General features: G+C 55.0%; 1 protein-coding gene across 1 annotated transcript in view; it reads left to right on the top strand.

The window, feature by feature from the left end:
• Positions 1 to 6,125: 6,125 nt before the first annotated feature.
• The window catches only part of Unc5b (unc-5 netrin receptor B), a 74,570-nt gene continuing 65,978 nt past the window's right edge, over positions 6,126 to 14,717 (top strand). Inside the window, exon 1 of the mRNA XM_015500526.2 lies at positions 6,126 to 6,613. Within this exon, the coding sequence (XP_015356012.1) occupies positions 6,535 to 6,613 (79 nt within the window). The 5' untranslated portion in view covers positions 6,126 to 6,534. The remainder of the gene's footprint in view (positions 6,614 to 14,717) is intronic.

The following is a 14,717-nucleotide window of genomic DNA, read 5'->3' as shown; positions in this document are numbered from 1 at the left end:
TTTTGAGACACAGTCTTGTTCAGTTGCTTAGCATCTCTCTAAGTTGTTGAGGCTGGCCTCCAACTTTCCATCCTCCTGCTTAGCCTCCGGAGTTGCTGGGATCACAGACATGTGCCACCATGCCCAGTTCTAGATGTTTTTACTAGATAAAGGAACTTGATGTTCACCTGAATGCATTTAAGCTGGAATGTTTAAAACAGTAGAGCATGAGAAGGGTTAAAAGGTCTAACCTGATATCCTTAAACCTGTCCTCTACATGGGTAACTTGCCATCGGTGACTTGGGCAAGACCTGGGAAAGGCTGCAGATGTGGCCTGGCCATGGGACCCCGTCTCAAGCTCAGAATCCGCGCTCACCATGGGATCTGAGCCAAGTCCCTTTCCCATGTGCAATCCTGGTTTCTACTTTAATGTGCCCACGATTAACACCTACCTCCAAGAACAATTGAGGGGATCAAAGAGAAAAGATGAGAAGTACCAAACAGAGGGTATTTAGGGAGCCACGTGCTGCGTTGGTTGGGTTTATTAGATGTGCGGACTTTGAAACCAGCTGCCTGGGTCTGAATCTGGCCTCTGCCTCTCCCTAAGCAGGGAAACGCAAGTCTCAGTGTTCCCAGCTTTCAAATGGCAGCTTTCACTGCCCCCACCATGGGTCAGCACGGGGCTAACTCAGGCAGAGCTCTCGGCTCTGTGCCTGGTTTGCTGTAATTGCCCAAGTGCATCTTTGAAGATGGTGACCTCCCTCTGCAGAGCCCCCAGGCCCGCCCTCTGAAGCCTCCAGCCAGGGGCCCATTGTCCCAGGAGCACTCGGTGGCCACTTCAATAACTGTCCCCCTCCATCTGCTCTGACACCTGTCTTAAAAGATGCTTCTCTGGCACTCGGGGGAGGAGGCCTCTCTCCAGCTCAGTCAGCACCTGGGACTCCCTGCTTTCTCCAGAATCCAGGCTCATCTCCGGCATGGCAGAGCTGACCCTGGCCGGAGGGAGTCCCCTCCTGTCTTCTCGGCCTCCTCTTCCCGTGGCATCTAGTTACACTGTTTGCATCAAAGGACCAGGACCTGGCTGCCTCCTGACCACCCCATTCCTGCTCCTGGGCCTTTGCTCATCCTGTTCTGGATGCTGAAACTCCTCCTCGGGCCTCCTCCATGTTTACAGTCTCCTTCTCACCCCAGGTCTAGTTTCAAGCACACCCTCTCCAGAGCAGTGAAGCCCCCCAGGGAGCACGGAGCCTTGCTGGCTCAGCCCGCCACATGTCCCAGCCGGGGCTCAGCCTGCCTTTCCCCTGCCCCATACCCCAAAACCTGGATTCGCTACACGAACTTTCAGGGCCAAGAGGGACAAGAAAATCAAGGTCCCTTGTTCAAAATTATGAAGAATGTCAAGATGAACGAATCCCAGTTGACGGGACATTGTGCAAAGTACCTGACCGATAACCCTCAACACTGTCAAGGTCATCAGAAACAAGGGCAGATTCAACTGCCACAGCCCCAAGGAGCCAGAGGAGTCACAACCACAGAAGCAATGTGGGGCCCAGGATTAGGATCCCAGGACAGAAGGTCACTGGACCACAACTAAGAAAGTCTGAATTAACTTCAGCTGGTAATGACGTATGCGTACTGGTCCACCAATCACCGTGAGCACACTACAGTAAAGGTTACTGACTGCACAGGGGCCCGTAGGAACTTTCTGTACAATATTTGTAGTCTTTCTGTCAATCCAAAAGTGTTCTAACATAAACAGTTACCTTTTATAAATTAACACCAGTTAAAAAAGAATTGAGAGACAATGAATAAATTGCCCAAAATAGAGACAGGATTTGAACTCCAATCTGCCTGACCTCAGGCTTTGGTGACTAACTGCTGAGTACCCAGGAGAAGGCCTTCCCGTGAGGGGCAGAGAGAAGATAGGGGAAGACAGGCTGGAGAAGGAATATTGTCAAAGATTTAGCAGAGGCTGAGTCCACGTGTAATGACCCAGGCCACATATTGTATAACTTGATTTATATGAACTATCCAGAGGAAGCAAATCCATAGAGACAGAAAGTAGATTAGTGGTTGTCAGGGGCGGGGGAGTGACTGCTTAACCTCGTGGGGTTTCTTTTTGGGGTGATGAAAATCTTTTCGAATTCGACAGTGAGCATGACTGTAAAACTCATGAGTATATTAAAAACCACTGGATCGTGCACTTTAAAATGGTTAATATGGTACATGTTGTGTTATGTAAGTTTTATCTCAATTAAAAAAAAAAATGAGACCAGCTTGTGATCCATTCCGTCTGGATACGAGTCTCCACTGCGACGTCTAATAGCAGTGCGTGACCTTGGGCGGGGGGGCCTGTCCCTGCCTCCTTTCCTTCATTTGGTGAATGGGGGCGAGACGGTTCCCATCACACGCACCATCACACCATCGTGTGGAGGATTTAAGACAGAACCTTGCATGCAGACGATGGTGCTCATCATTAGCTGTGATAACATTGTCACCAAGGACTTCAACCCTACTACACCTGCCCTCTGCGGGGTCTAGGCATCTGGGGTCCGTTCTTCACTGGGCAGGTCAACCAAGGCTCATTTCCAAACCTCCCCACTCAAGATCCTGCAAACCATGTAGTCTGATAATCCTCTTTCCCTGACTACCCGGGGCGGAAACCCTGTCGCAGGCGGTCCTCAGGCAGGGTTGGGCTGGGGACAGTTCTCCCCAGACCCACGGCATTAGGAGAAAGACTGCGGTGGCCTTGGGGAGGCGTAAGCGGCAGCGCGCCGCCTAGTGGCACTTGCCGGAAACGGCCGACGGGCGAGGCGCCAATCCCGATCTCCAGCCGCTCCTGCAGGGAGCCCCTACAGTTGCTTTCAAAAAATAATTATTTTAACATAGGTAGCTTTTATTCAGCTAGATTAGAGGATTTATGCATATTCCTTTAATCCTATGAGGCAGTTATTATTTGCATCTTACGATGGAGGAAACGGATTCTTGGAGTGGTTCCCTAACTGACCCCTGCTCTCCCTGCAGGTAAGAGCAGCGACTGGAGCTGGGGCCACTCTTGTGGGTTTGACTCCAGATTCCAGATCTCTCTGTTTCCTGTATTCTTTTCTGATTTGGGAAGAAATGAAAGTAACCCCTGGAAGGGTCTGCAGGCTCCGCAAAGGGTCAGAACTGGCTCTGGAACCGACTTCAAAGCATTGGTATCACACAGAGGCTGCTGGCCTCCAGCCTCAAGGAGGCCAATGCATTCATGTATCCACTCAATCAGTATCAACCACATCCCTACTATGTGCCGTCGGATTGGAACTGAATACAACACAGTAAACAGGAAAGTCAGAGCCCCCGCCCTCCAGCAGCTCCTGTGCCAGCCACTCTCTTGCTTAAGTCACAGCAGTGTCTTTGCAGTGAGCAGGGCACAGGTTGGGGAATAAGTCCTAACACAGCTACTCTGAAGTTGTCACCCCAGCAGAGGGGGCTTTGCCATTCCCCAGTCCTGGGAGGTGGAGGTGTGACTCTGGGCAGTCTGACTCCCTGTGGTGCTCTTCCGGCCTGGGCTAGGGCGGAGCCCCACCTGCAGTGTGGCTGGGCGGCAGGTGGCTGGAGAAGGGAGGTCCCTGAGACTGGAGAGGCACTGGAGTATAATGGGGACATTCCCTGCTCCATGCTGGAGTCCTAGAGGGAGAGGCGAGCCCAGGACTTTCTGTAAGCATATATCCAGAGTGGAAAGAGGAAAGTGGGACAGGGTCTGGCAGGAGACAGGAAAATGACTGCTCTGCCTTTGCTTGCTGCCCCTCCCCCTTCTTCCCAGGCAGGAATTACACAAAGCCACGAAACCTGATACTTGGGCTGGTGTGGAAGTCACAGCCTGAACAACAAAGTTCCAAGGACTGCAACTTTTTAGAAAAGTCTCCAATATCCCACTGGCCTTGATTGGGACAGAGGTGGCGCCTATAGTCCCTGAACGCCATGGCTGTGCTGAGGTCCTGGCTGGGCTCTCCGGCACAGTGTCCTTGACCATGCACCTGTGTCCGGTGGATGATGAACTGGTGTGGGTCTTGGGTCACGCCTGTTTATTTCCTGGCGGCACATAAGTAGCTAAATACCTATGTGTCTTTAGAGTCATGTGCTGTTGGTGTCCTCAGATGTGTGTGCCTGTGTGTTTGCTTTTTTGACTCACATGTCCTTGGCCGTGGGTGTTTCTGTGGTCGGATGCCTATTTGTACACGTGCCCTTCCTCGGAGGGAGCTCACTGTGCACCTGCATGTCTCTGTAGTATGTTTGCTCCTGTAGGTGTGTCTGGGGGTGTGCCTGGGACTGTGTCTAGGGTCGTGTGTCTGCTGTGTGCCTGCAGCGTGTGGCTGGCTGCAGCGGGCTGGGTGTGGTGGGGCGGTGACGCTCTGGGCTCTCATCCACTGTTCTTGCCTGGGCTGTTCCAGGCCAAGCTAAAAATAACCCGCCTACCTTGGCCTACAGAGGCTTTTCTCAGTTGACCAAAGTCCTTCCCCAGAGAGTCCCACTCCACCCATATCCACCTTCCTGATCCTGGGTGCCCAGCCATAGGACTGGAGAGGTAGACTGAAGTCAAGCACCGTGTCCCCCCCCCCCATGCTCCAGACCCCAGACTGTGGGGGAGGGGAGGAGGTGTTGGGGCAAATCTTTCATCTTCCCTCTGGGGACATGGATAGGACAGGTCCTGGTTGCTTCTCTGCCTGATCTCCTTCCAGTCGGCAGGCCTGGCCCCAAGCCCTTCTTCCTCCAATCCCTCCTGAGACACTTGGCCCCTACAGCAGCCCACCCTCCCGGGCCTGGCTGGACCTCCCTGACTCCTCTCACACTTTCCTGAAGCAGGCCACACCTGTACTTGAGGAGGGATTCTGGGAAAAGGGAAATCTCTTTCAGGACTAGGCAGCGGGGGACCAGCTTGCTGGCTGCTAGCCCCTTCTCAGAACTGATCCAGCCCCTGGAGAGGGTGTCCAGGAGGAGGAGCCCGGCTCAGAAGGTTTTTTCCCAGCCCCATCTCCCATGGTGCCTTCGCTTCACCATTTGCAGCTGGACAAATAAATGACTTTACATCTTTGGGCCTCAGTTCCCCCATCTGTAAAATGGAGCATATGTATGTTCCCCCATATGTAAAATAGTTCTTGCTTCAGGGAGTTATGAAAATTAACTGAGATGATACATATAAAGTGCTTAGTCCTGGGCCTGGCACACTGGACCTCTCTGCTGGTGGTGTTGATCCACTCCTGTGTCTCTGGGTTTCAATCCTAAGGCACCACCCATGTGTCAAACCTCACCTGACCTCCCACCTCACTCTTGGGAGGTCATGACTTTCCCCCCAAGAATCAGACTGGCTGGGAGGGGATGATCTTAGAAAGAGATTGTGACATTCGCATAGCAGTTTCTGTTATCTATCTGTCTCTCCTTATTCAATTTTACATTCTCTTGTGAAATAGTTAACATTATTCTCCGTTTTACAGATGATCATGATGAAGGGAACATCAGAATGGTTAAGTAACTCACAGTCACACAGGTAAGGGAGAGTTCAAGTTTGCACTGAGCAGCAAACAGCGCTCCCCACGACCCCCCCCCCCCACACACACACACTGTAATTTTAGGATCAGATGCCACAGGGGTTCCTAGTGGTCTGGCAAACAGGTCTGCCAAAGATCATATAGAAAAGTAGGACCCACCAGGATGATCCTAATAGGTGCCCACATTCACAGTTCTAAGCCCCAGCTTAGCCGGGACTTGGTGTTTGAGGTCTGAGGAAGCCTCTTCTGTAAAGACCTCCACGTGTGGAAGGCATAGACCATGCAAAAAGGGAGAGTCCAGAGTTTAATCATCAGAAGCGAAGGCTGACATATAGCCAAACTAAAGGAAGGCGTGAAGGTACATTAGCTCAGATTTTGGAAACGAAAATTGGGTGGACTCCGATTCCAGACCTCTTCCAGCAGCCAGGTTTTCCAATGCGCTGGGTCCAGCGTTTCTCGAGGACCTCCCTTGAGGGACCCCCAGCTCTGCTTGGCCACGCGGAGGGCCGTCGGGCTCCCCCTCGAGGGCCCCCCTTCGGCCCCGCCCTGCCCTCCAGGCCCCGCCCCGTGCCCCGCGCGGTCCCCGCCTCAGCTGGCTGACTCTAAGACTCTCAGCGGCTGCTGGGCATTGTGGCAGGCGGCGGGGGCCGGTGAGGGCGCCGGGGCCGCTAGGAGTGGCTGGGCGCGGAGAGGCGCGCTCCGGGACACGGACGGCGCGGCGCCGGCCGCTGCGAGCGCCACTGAGCGCACTCCCCTCGGGTCGCGCAACTTCTCTGCCGGGGCGCCGGAGCCCGTAGAGCCGCTCGGAGCCCCGGAGCCGCAGGAGCGCAAAGAGGGGCGCGCCGGAGCCTGGCNCGGCCCTCCGCGCAGCGTGGCTGCCGCTGCTCCCACCGAGGGCACGGGCTGGCTCGGCCCGGCGCCGGGGAGGACGGCGAGGAGGAGGCGGCGGCGGCGGAGACGGCGGCGGCGAGGCTGGGGCCAGGGAGAAAGCCCTGGGGGAGAGGCACCCGAGCCGGGCCGCGGGATCATGTGGGCCCGCAGCGGAACGCCGGGCGCTTTGCTGCTGGCGCTGCTACTCTGCTGGGACCCGAGGCTGAGCCAAGCAGGTAGGGAGTGATCCGGCTTCGGGGCTGGGGACGAAAGGACCCTGGCGTCTCACTGCGCTCATCCCCAAAGTTGAGGTGGTTTTTGGTAGAGTCTGGGTGCACTGGGAAAGCGGCAGGGGTGCCCAAGTTAGAACGCTGGTTTTTCTGCCCCACTAAAGTGGTAGGTGGCGCAGCCACCTCACTGGGGGCGCTGGCCAGGGGTGGGTTAGAGTAAGTCGGAAGCTTCCTGTTCCCGCCTAGGAGGGATCGCTCCTTTCCCCTTGATTCGGGATCAGAGCCTCCGCGGGGAACCACCTCCAAGGGACTCCTGCCTTCCAGCGTGCGGCGAGGGCGCGGAAAAAGAACTGTCGCTTCGCGGGCCAGGTGTGCGCCCTGCCGTTCGCCTGCAACTTCCTAGTCCAGGTCCCAGCTCGCCCAGGCTCCTATGCCTGGAATCTGCAGACCAGAGGGAGGCAGCGAGAGTCCTGCCCAGTACGGGAAGCGCAGGATGCGCTCCGCCAACCGGGGAGGCCGGAGCGAAGGGCTTTGGCTATTGAAGGGGGAGGGGCTGAATCCTGCACACAGCTTTCCGGGGATGGTGGGCTCGCAGGTTTGGAAGTCCCCCCCGCCTCGGGTGTTGGTATGTGTATTGAAGGAGGGCGGGAGTAGGTAGAGATCCTGCTGAGTTTCCATTTAAATGGGTCACTGACATTCTTGCTGTCCAGGGAACAGACCAGGTGCGCTTGCCTCTCGGTACAGCACCTGCTCCAGATCCAGGAAAATGCCTTAAGGGGGTTGGTGGGTTCCTGATATAAAACCCCCGACCTGCACTGATGTGTACGTGTCTCGCCCGCCCTGTAGCGGGACTGGCGTGGCCAAGTGAACTGACTCTTCCAGGTTAGGCAGGGAGGCGATGGACGCACTGAAGCCATCCTCTCTGGTACCCTAAGCCAAGCAGGTGGACTGGCTCTAAATCCGAGGCGCCCACTCTGGGAAAGGGGTGGGGACAGGAGGGGACAATCTTCACCGACGGATTCCTCTCTGAGTTGAAGCTGAGAATCAGGCAGGAAAACTGGAGCAGAAAGTGGACGCGATGACGCAGCTCCCCCCCCCCCTTTCCGCTGTGATGTTGACATCCGCTCTCCTCCTCTGCTCCCCAATAGCTAAAGATCCCTCACTCTGGAATTAATAATTCCCACGGCCAGGAGTGAGGGCTTGGTTTTAGCACATCCCCCACCTTTTTTTTTTTTTTTCCCCAAGCTGTGTGCTGAAAAGTTACGACACACAACCATTTGATCCAAGTTAATTATGATTTGGGCAGACTCTGGTATTTAAAGCAGTGTTTTGAAGTTTGAAGGTAATGATGGGGAAGGGGGGAGGGAGGCGGCTGAATGACCAACCTTGCTTTAAAGGGTGCAGTTAGCTGTGGGAGTGCTGGCTTGGGGTGTTGGTTTCTGGTTTAAGGGTGTTTGAGGAGGTGATTGAAGGGTAAGATGAAGACTTCAAGTGGCACATGGGCAGGGTTGCTGTTTGTGTACCAGCAGGGCAGTGGGATCAGGAATAAATACCAAGGCTACCGAGGGTGAGGGCTCCGCCAGGAGAGAGCCAAGACTGGTGGACCTGGTGTTCTCCGGGTGGGTGGGCTGGGCCAGGAAGGCTGGAGGTGGCCTGTCTTTTCTGCTTAACAAAGCATCCAGCCCCTCTTTCCCCAGAAGAAACCCCAGGCCCGGGGCTTTGATGGATTTGGGCACGAACCGTGCCCAGACAGAAATGGCCTCTAATACCCGGCTTTGATTTCTTACTAGCGAGGAGAAGCGTTGTTGGAATCGTGCTCATTACTTAGCGCTGCAGGGGCTGTCTGCCCACCAGCCTGGAGAGGGGCCAATTGGTGGGCTCGGCCTGCAGCCTTCCCTTTGCCCAGAATGTGCCGCCCTTAGAAACCTGCCTCAGGAGTAGAGCATGGCCCTTCCTCCTACACAGCCTTTCCCCCCAATGCCAAGAGCACTGAACATCTTTCTCTCAGAGTGTTGCTTGGGTTTTGCGATGGATCTCTCATGAGTCCCATTTCACTGATGGGGAAAACCAAGTCCCAAGTGTTGGTTTTGCCCAAATTTTGCCTTCACTCTACACAGACTGCAGGCCTTGTATGTAAGGGCCCCTGTCCAGTAGCCAGGCTGATTCAAGCCACACAGGCCCCGCCTCCATCCCCATCTACCCTGCTGCCTTGAGCCTCCTATCAAACTAAGGCAGGGGAAGCCAGGCCTACAGAGGGCTCTTTCCTGAGGGCACCCAGGCTCCCTTGAAGTGGCAGGCGCCTCTCTCCTCTCCCCAACCCCATCCCAAGAATGAGCTTCCTTTTCAGCACAGAGAATTTCTTCCAGCCACAAAGTTTGATGGTAGAGAAATCAAAACAGGAACCAAAGGACCCCCGGAACCTTAGAAGAAGATGTCAGCAAGTGGCTGGCCCCTGGAGGCCACTCAATGCTCTAGTTGGCTTTAAGAATCTCCTCTCTTCCACCCCTTCAGAGCTTTTTTTTTTTTTTTTTTTTTGGCGCAGGGTGGGAGTACAGGGTGGGGGGAGCACCAGGGATTGAAACCTGGGGCACCTCCCCAGCCCTTTTTTTGTATTTTAATGATGACAGGGTCTCTCCGAGAAAGGCCCTGCTAAGTTGCTGAGGCTGGCTTTGAACTCACAATCCTCCTGCGCCACTAGAATCACAGGTGTGTACCACCACTTCCGACCTTTCCCGAGCTTTTAATGAACTTTTCCTGGGCCTCTGGCTGGGATGGTTGGGGAAGAGTCGGAGTGTCTTGATAATACTTCTTTTGAAGGTGCAGTTAATCAGAGTTTTCCTAGTGTCTAGCTTTATGTGCCAGTGTGTGCACACACAGTGTGTGTGTGCACGGTGTATGTGCACACGTGGTGTGTGTGCAGCCTGTCCTTATCTCCCTCTACACTGTAGCAAGCACCCATCTCACTTAAACAAATGGAAAATCAAGTGTCTTAATGGGTTTTCTCATTAAAGTGAAAGTACCACTGCAGGGGAGAGGGGAGGAATTTCTGCTGTAATCACTATCCTCAGGCTCTGTCCCCTCCCCCAAACCAACTGAGAATTCTGCAGGATCAAAAATCCTCCTGTGTCCAATCCACTAATTTAACTGTGGTAGCTTTGGGACAGGCCCAAGGTCACACTGGGACTCAGGGACAGAGTCAGGATTTGCACTCAGGCCCACAAACCTCAATCTAGTGCTTCTGCCTCCTTCCTTCTTCCCACCTCACTGTTGGTCTGGGGTTGAGATGCTAAAATTGAGGCACCACCTACAGCAGGGGACATTGCTTTGGCAGCTGAGTTAGACCGGGACTGGCGTCGGGATTGGGGAAAGAGGGGCATTTGGAGAGTTGGAACCACAAGGGATGGAACCAGGCCAAAGGTCAGGAGCAAGGCCTCAGGACTGGCAAGTGCTCCTGTGTAGCACCACAGGAGTCCCCAGCACTGATCTTAGTGCCCAGCCTGACCTGGGGAAGGTAAAAGCTCCCCAGGACTGCAGCTCTTCACAGTTAAGAGCTCTGTGTCTCTTTGTGAAGTTGGGGACAGAATGTGTCTTGACTTTTTGTCTTGACATTTTGGGAGTCCAACCTTCCCCAGCCCACTTTGTCCTGGATTTTTTCCTGCAATGAGATAGTCACCCATTCCTATCTATCAGGCCCACACCCTGAGCCACCAGGGTTTCTGTTCATGTGTGTAGGCTGCCTAGCACTTGGGGGATGGGCATGGGATAAGCTGATCCCCTCCATCCCAACTGCTTGGAGAACATGGTTAGCGATTTCCAATGGACAGGTCTCTGTAGGGTTTGCAGGCTCCAGTGCCATCTTTTGAACCTCAGACCTGGGTTGGGGTGGAAGAGACAACTTGAAGCCTGCTGAGGCCTACAGGAAAGGGCCAAGGGACAGGTCCTAGGCAGGGACTTGGGGTTGGTGGCCCTGAGCCCAGAGAAATTGCTGCCTAGGCAGATGGCCCCCAGGGAGAAGGGCGGAGAAAGCCAGAGGCCCAGGCCTGAGCTGGCAATTCTGCTGGCCTCCTCCTCCTCCTCCCCAGTTTCCTAAACAGCCTCCGCAAATGGAGTCATTAAAGCTGGGAAGCCGAAATGAATCGAAACCAATGCATTCTGTGCTTTTGTTTCTTCCTTTTTTAAAGGAAATTTAAAATACTGTAATTAGAATAATACAAGGAGAGCCCTTTCCGGGCTGAGGAAGGGCTCTGGCACTGCTCCTTGGACTCCTGAGTCGGGTGTGGGGCACCCGCTCCTGCCCCTTGGGGCCTGATGGGGACCCCCTCCTAGGGCTTTTGGGGAGAAGCCTGGCATCCCGGATCCAGCTGCGGCTCTTCGCTGGGAGTTGGGTGACAGGCCAGAGCCGCCCCAGCCGCTGCGCCCCCGCGNTGGGGGTGTGAGGGTGTGGGGGGGGGGAGGAGAGAGAGAGAATTAGGAGGAGGGTGGAGGGGTGGGCAGGACCTGTTGCTCTGGGGTGTTGGTGTGTGTGGAGGTGAGGTGCAGTAGGCGGGTGTGTTGAGGTCTGTGTCTTCTGTACAGGAGGATGTGTGTGTGTGTGTGTGTGTGTGTGTTTGGGTGTGTGGGGGAGGCTGTGCTGTGTTTGTGTATAAATAGATGTATGTAAAGTGGGGACAGTGAGTCACCGCCAGGCATGGGAAGCTCCATCCACTACGTCCTGCTGGGGATTCCTCTTCAGGATGGGACCCAGGACATTTGCCCTCCAGCAGGGAGCAGGGTTTGTCCCGGGTTTTGCTGTTGGAAGGGCAGGACCACCCGCCCCCCCAAGTCTACCTGAGCATGGTTCTGGTGCTGTAAATGGATGAAGGAAGGTTGGTGGGCCATAGTCCACCCAGGAGTTGGGCTCCTGCCCCAAGAGGAATGGGGTCTCCGCACTCGGCTCCCTGCTGGCCTGCCAGATAAGTGGGAGAGGCTGAGATTTGGAGGCTCACCTCCCTTGGGAAGGAGAGAAGGGCAGTGAGATCTCCTATAGAATTTTCTAGAAAGGGAGATGGTGGAGCTTGAGGGGGTGGGCTCTCTGAGGGCGAGCAGCACCTTGGCAGGCCCTGGGGGAAGCAGTTGAAACTGAAGGAGCTGCGTGCTGGGCCCCCTGTCCTTCCTGGGTCACAGAAGGGTTCCCTGGCTTTCCTAGTTCTGTCCCCACTGAGGACTGCCGCTGACTGAGTTGTGTCACTCAGGAGCAGCCCCAGCAACAGACGCATGGAGTCTACAAAACTCTGTCACAGGTGGGACTCACTTTGTCCCTGTGAGAACCCCATCTGGGAGGCGGAGGCTCACTTAGGATGCTGAGGACAGGAGCCCTAGTCAAAGCCACAGCGGCTCTGGCTCTGGTCCGATGCTGATGTCCACTCCAGAAATGCTAAATGACATTCAGAGAGTCTCAGGTGTCACCTGAGGGCAACAGACAATTCCTGTAGGAAGAGTAAAACCATCTAAGTCTCAGGGCTTCCTGGGGGTGGTGACGCGCCCCAGCGGCCACTCTCTCCTTTTCTGGACCTTTTTTGAGGGTGGAGGTACCAGGGATTGAACTCAGGGGCACCTGACTCCTGAGCCACATCCCCAGCCCTATTTTGTATTTTATATAGAAACAGGGTCTCATTGAGTTGCTTAGGGTCTTGCTATTGCTGAGGCTGGCTTTGAATTTGCAATCCTCCTGCCTCAGCCACCAAAGTCACTGGGATTACAGGCAGGTGATACTGTGTCTGGTCCTTTTCTGGTCTTTCTAAGAACATTTCCTGGAGAGGGTGGGATGGGGCTGGCTGGCTGGGGCACAGAGCTGGGATGCCATCCCCACCTGCCCCACTCTCAGGAAATGTGGCCCTGTCAGCATCCACTCTGGCTGCCACCTTGGGGTGGCACTCCTTGGGGAACTACTGTGTGGCCCCATTTCCACTCCTGGCATTCTGGATTGCACTGATGTGCCCCCTCAGCTCCTGCTGGCCCCATGGGCTGGGACCTAGGTCAGAGCTTCTTATTCTTCAGTCTCTCAGTGGCCTTAAGTGGAGGGGACCCAGCAGATACTTTGTAGGCGTGATTCGGGATGGTGTTGGGGTGAGGCCTGGAAGGTGTCTCTGCCTCTGCCCTGCCTTCCCAAACACAGAGAGGGCAAGAAGGCAAGGGGGCCTCTGTGGCCTGTAAGAGGGGAGGCACGTTGGTCATCACCCCTTGTTAGTCCTGAGCCCCTCCTCACCGAGGCTGTGCCCCAAGGCCTTAGCTGCCAGCACAGGCCAACTGGGATTTTGTGGTCAATGGAGCCTCCCAACATTGGCACGCAATCACCCGGTGGCCTCAGGTGGCTCACCTAATGCTGTGTGCCTCAGTTTACTCATCTATAAAATGAGGGTGCCAATGTTATCGCCATAGGATTGCCCTCAGGTACATGAGTTGATGTACCATAAAGCCCTCAGCATGGCACAGCACATAGCAACCCCTGGTACTGTTAGCATGGAAGCCCTTGAAGGGAGAGTGGTGTGGCCCAGCAGCCCATGGCCAAGGAGGAAAGATCATTCCTGCCCTCACTGTGCTGTGTGACCTTGGGCCAGTACCTTTCCCTCTCTGGGTCCTGGTTGGCTGGTTTCCCCCCTGTCTGTGAGTTTGGAGTTGGGGAGAGGTAGAAGGCGGATCCTTGACAGTTGTGTGTTTTTCTGTCTGGTTCTATTGGAAGAGGCCCCAGCTGCCAGCAAGACACAGAGGTGGCTTAGGCCCAGAGCCCCGTGTTTACAGAGCCCCTTCGGAAAGTCAATATATTGACTGGAATGCCCTTGTGTGCATTACGCGGCCCTGGGTCTCTCTCTCTCTCCCTCTCTCTGAAGCCATAAATCTCCCCGGAGACCTCCGTCCCCTTTTCCTGCTCTCTAAGCATCTCCTGCCTCAGAGACCAAGAGCCCCAGATCCAGGTGGGGCCCAGGAGGCAGAGAAGGACACGCCCCCTCCAGAGGCAGTTCCCCCCCACACCTCTCCTGGGGCTCAGGTGGAGGGTGTGATAGAAGGGACCACCCAGACCTGGTCCCACGCATTCACTTTCATTTCTCAGGGACAAGGGAGGGCTGATTGTGGGGAAAGGGGCTGAGGACTCTTGTCCTCACATCAGATACTGGAACTCCAGCCCCTAAAACGTGTGCTCCTTCATTCATTCTGAGAAAGTGCTGTACTTTGGGGTCAGAGATGGACAACTTTGCTCTGGCCCTTTAAGAATTGAAGGGCTTGTATGAAAAATTGTGCCAGTATTAACCATGTGCCAGTCCTGTGATACTAGGGTGCAAGGGGTGTGGGATGGAGGGACCCATCATAAGTGACCCAAGATGTGCATTCTCCAAGGGCTCTGGTGTTGTACTTGGAGGGCAGGCTGTGCACCCAGACTACTTGGGATCAAATCCTGACTGTATTGCCATCTGGCTGTGTGTCCTAGAGCAAGTTGCTTACCTTCCCTGAGCTCTCATTTCATCATCTGTGAAATGAAGTAGTATAGCACCAATCTCATCTGATTGTTGCAGGGATGACTAAGATAACGTGCATTGCATGTTCTGAAGTGCTCAGGAATGTTCACTGTCTTCATCATCATTGTCACCATCATCATCGGTGCCAATTGTGGGGTGGCACAACAGAAAATGCCTCTGGTGTTGAAAGGAGGCTTTCATAGGCTGGGTGGTCAGGGAGGGCTTCCTGGAGGAGGGAACAATGGCATTTGACCAGCCCTTGGGGGATAAGCAGAGGCAAATGAAGAGGGAAGACCTTGCTGGCCGGGGTTCGAGAAGGTACAGGGAGGGGCGTCTGGCACCCCCACACTCCAGCAGCTGGCTCGGGTCTCGTCATCTGGCAAAGCCAGACTTTTGGCCCAGGGGTCTCTTCTCACTGCAGTGGAGAGAGCCCAGGGCTTTGCAGTGAAGGACTGAATCTTCCTGGGACCTCAGCATCCCTCCAGGGGACAGATGGAGGGACAGGCCGGTGCTGGCCTTCCTGGAATGAAGCCATGTGACCGGAGCCAACCTGTGAGTGGGGCTCCCGACCACCACTGCCACCCCCCCTGTCTCACCACCCCACCCTGGCTGCCCCGGCC

This window comes from Marmota marmota, unplaced genomic scaffold, assembly GCF_001458135.2.
Source record: "Marmota marmota marmota unplaced genomic scaffold, marMar, whole genome shotgun sequence".
In the NCBI taxonomy this organism is placed as follows: Eukaryota; Metazoa; Chordata; class Mammalia; order Rodentia; family Sciuridae; genus Marmota; species Marmota marmota.
The sequence above is the reverse complement of the archived record's forward strand: the minus strand, read 5'-3'. Positions and strand labels throughout refer to the sequence as shown.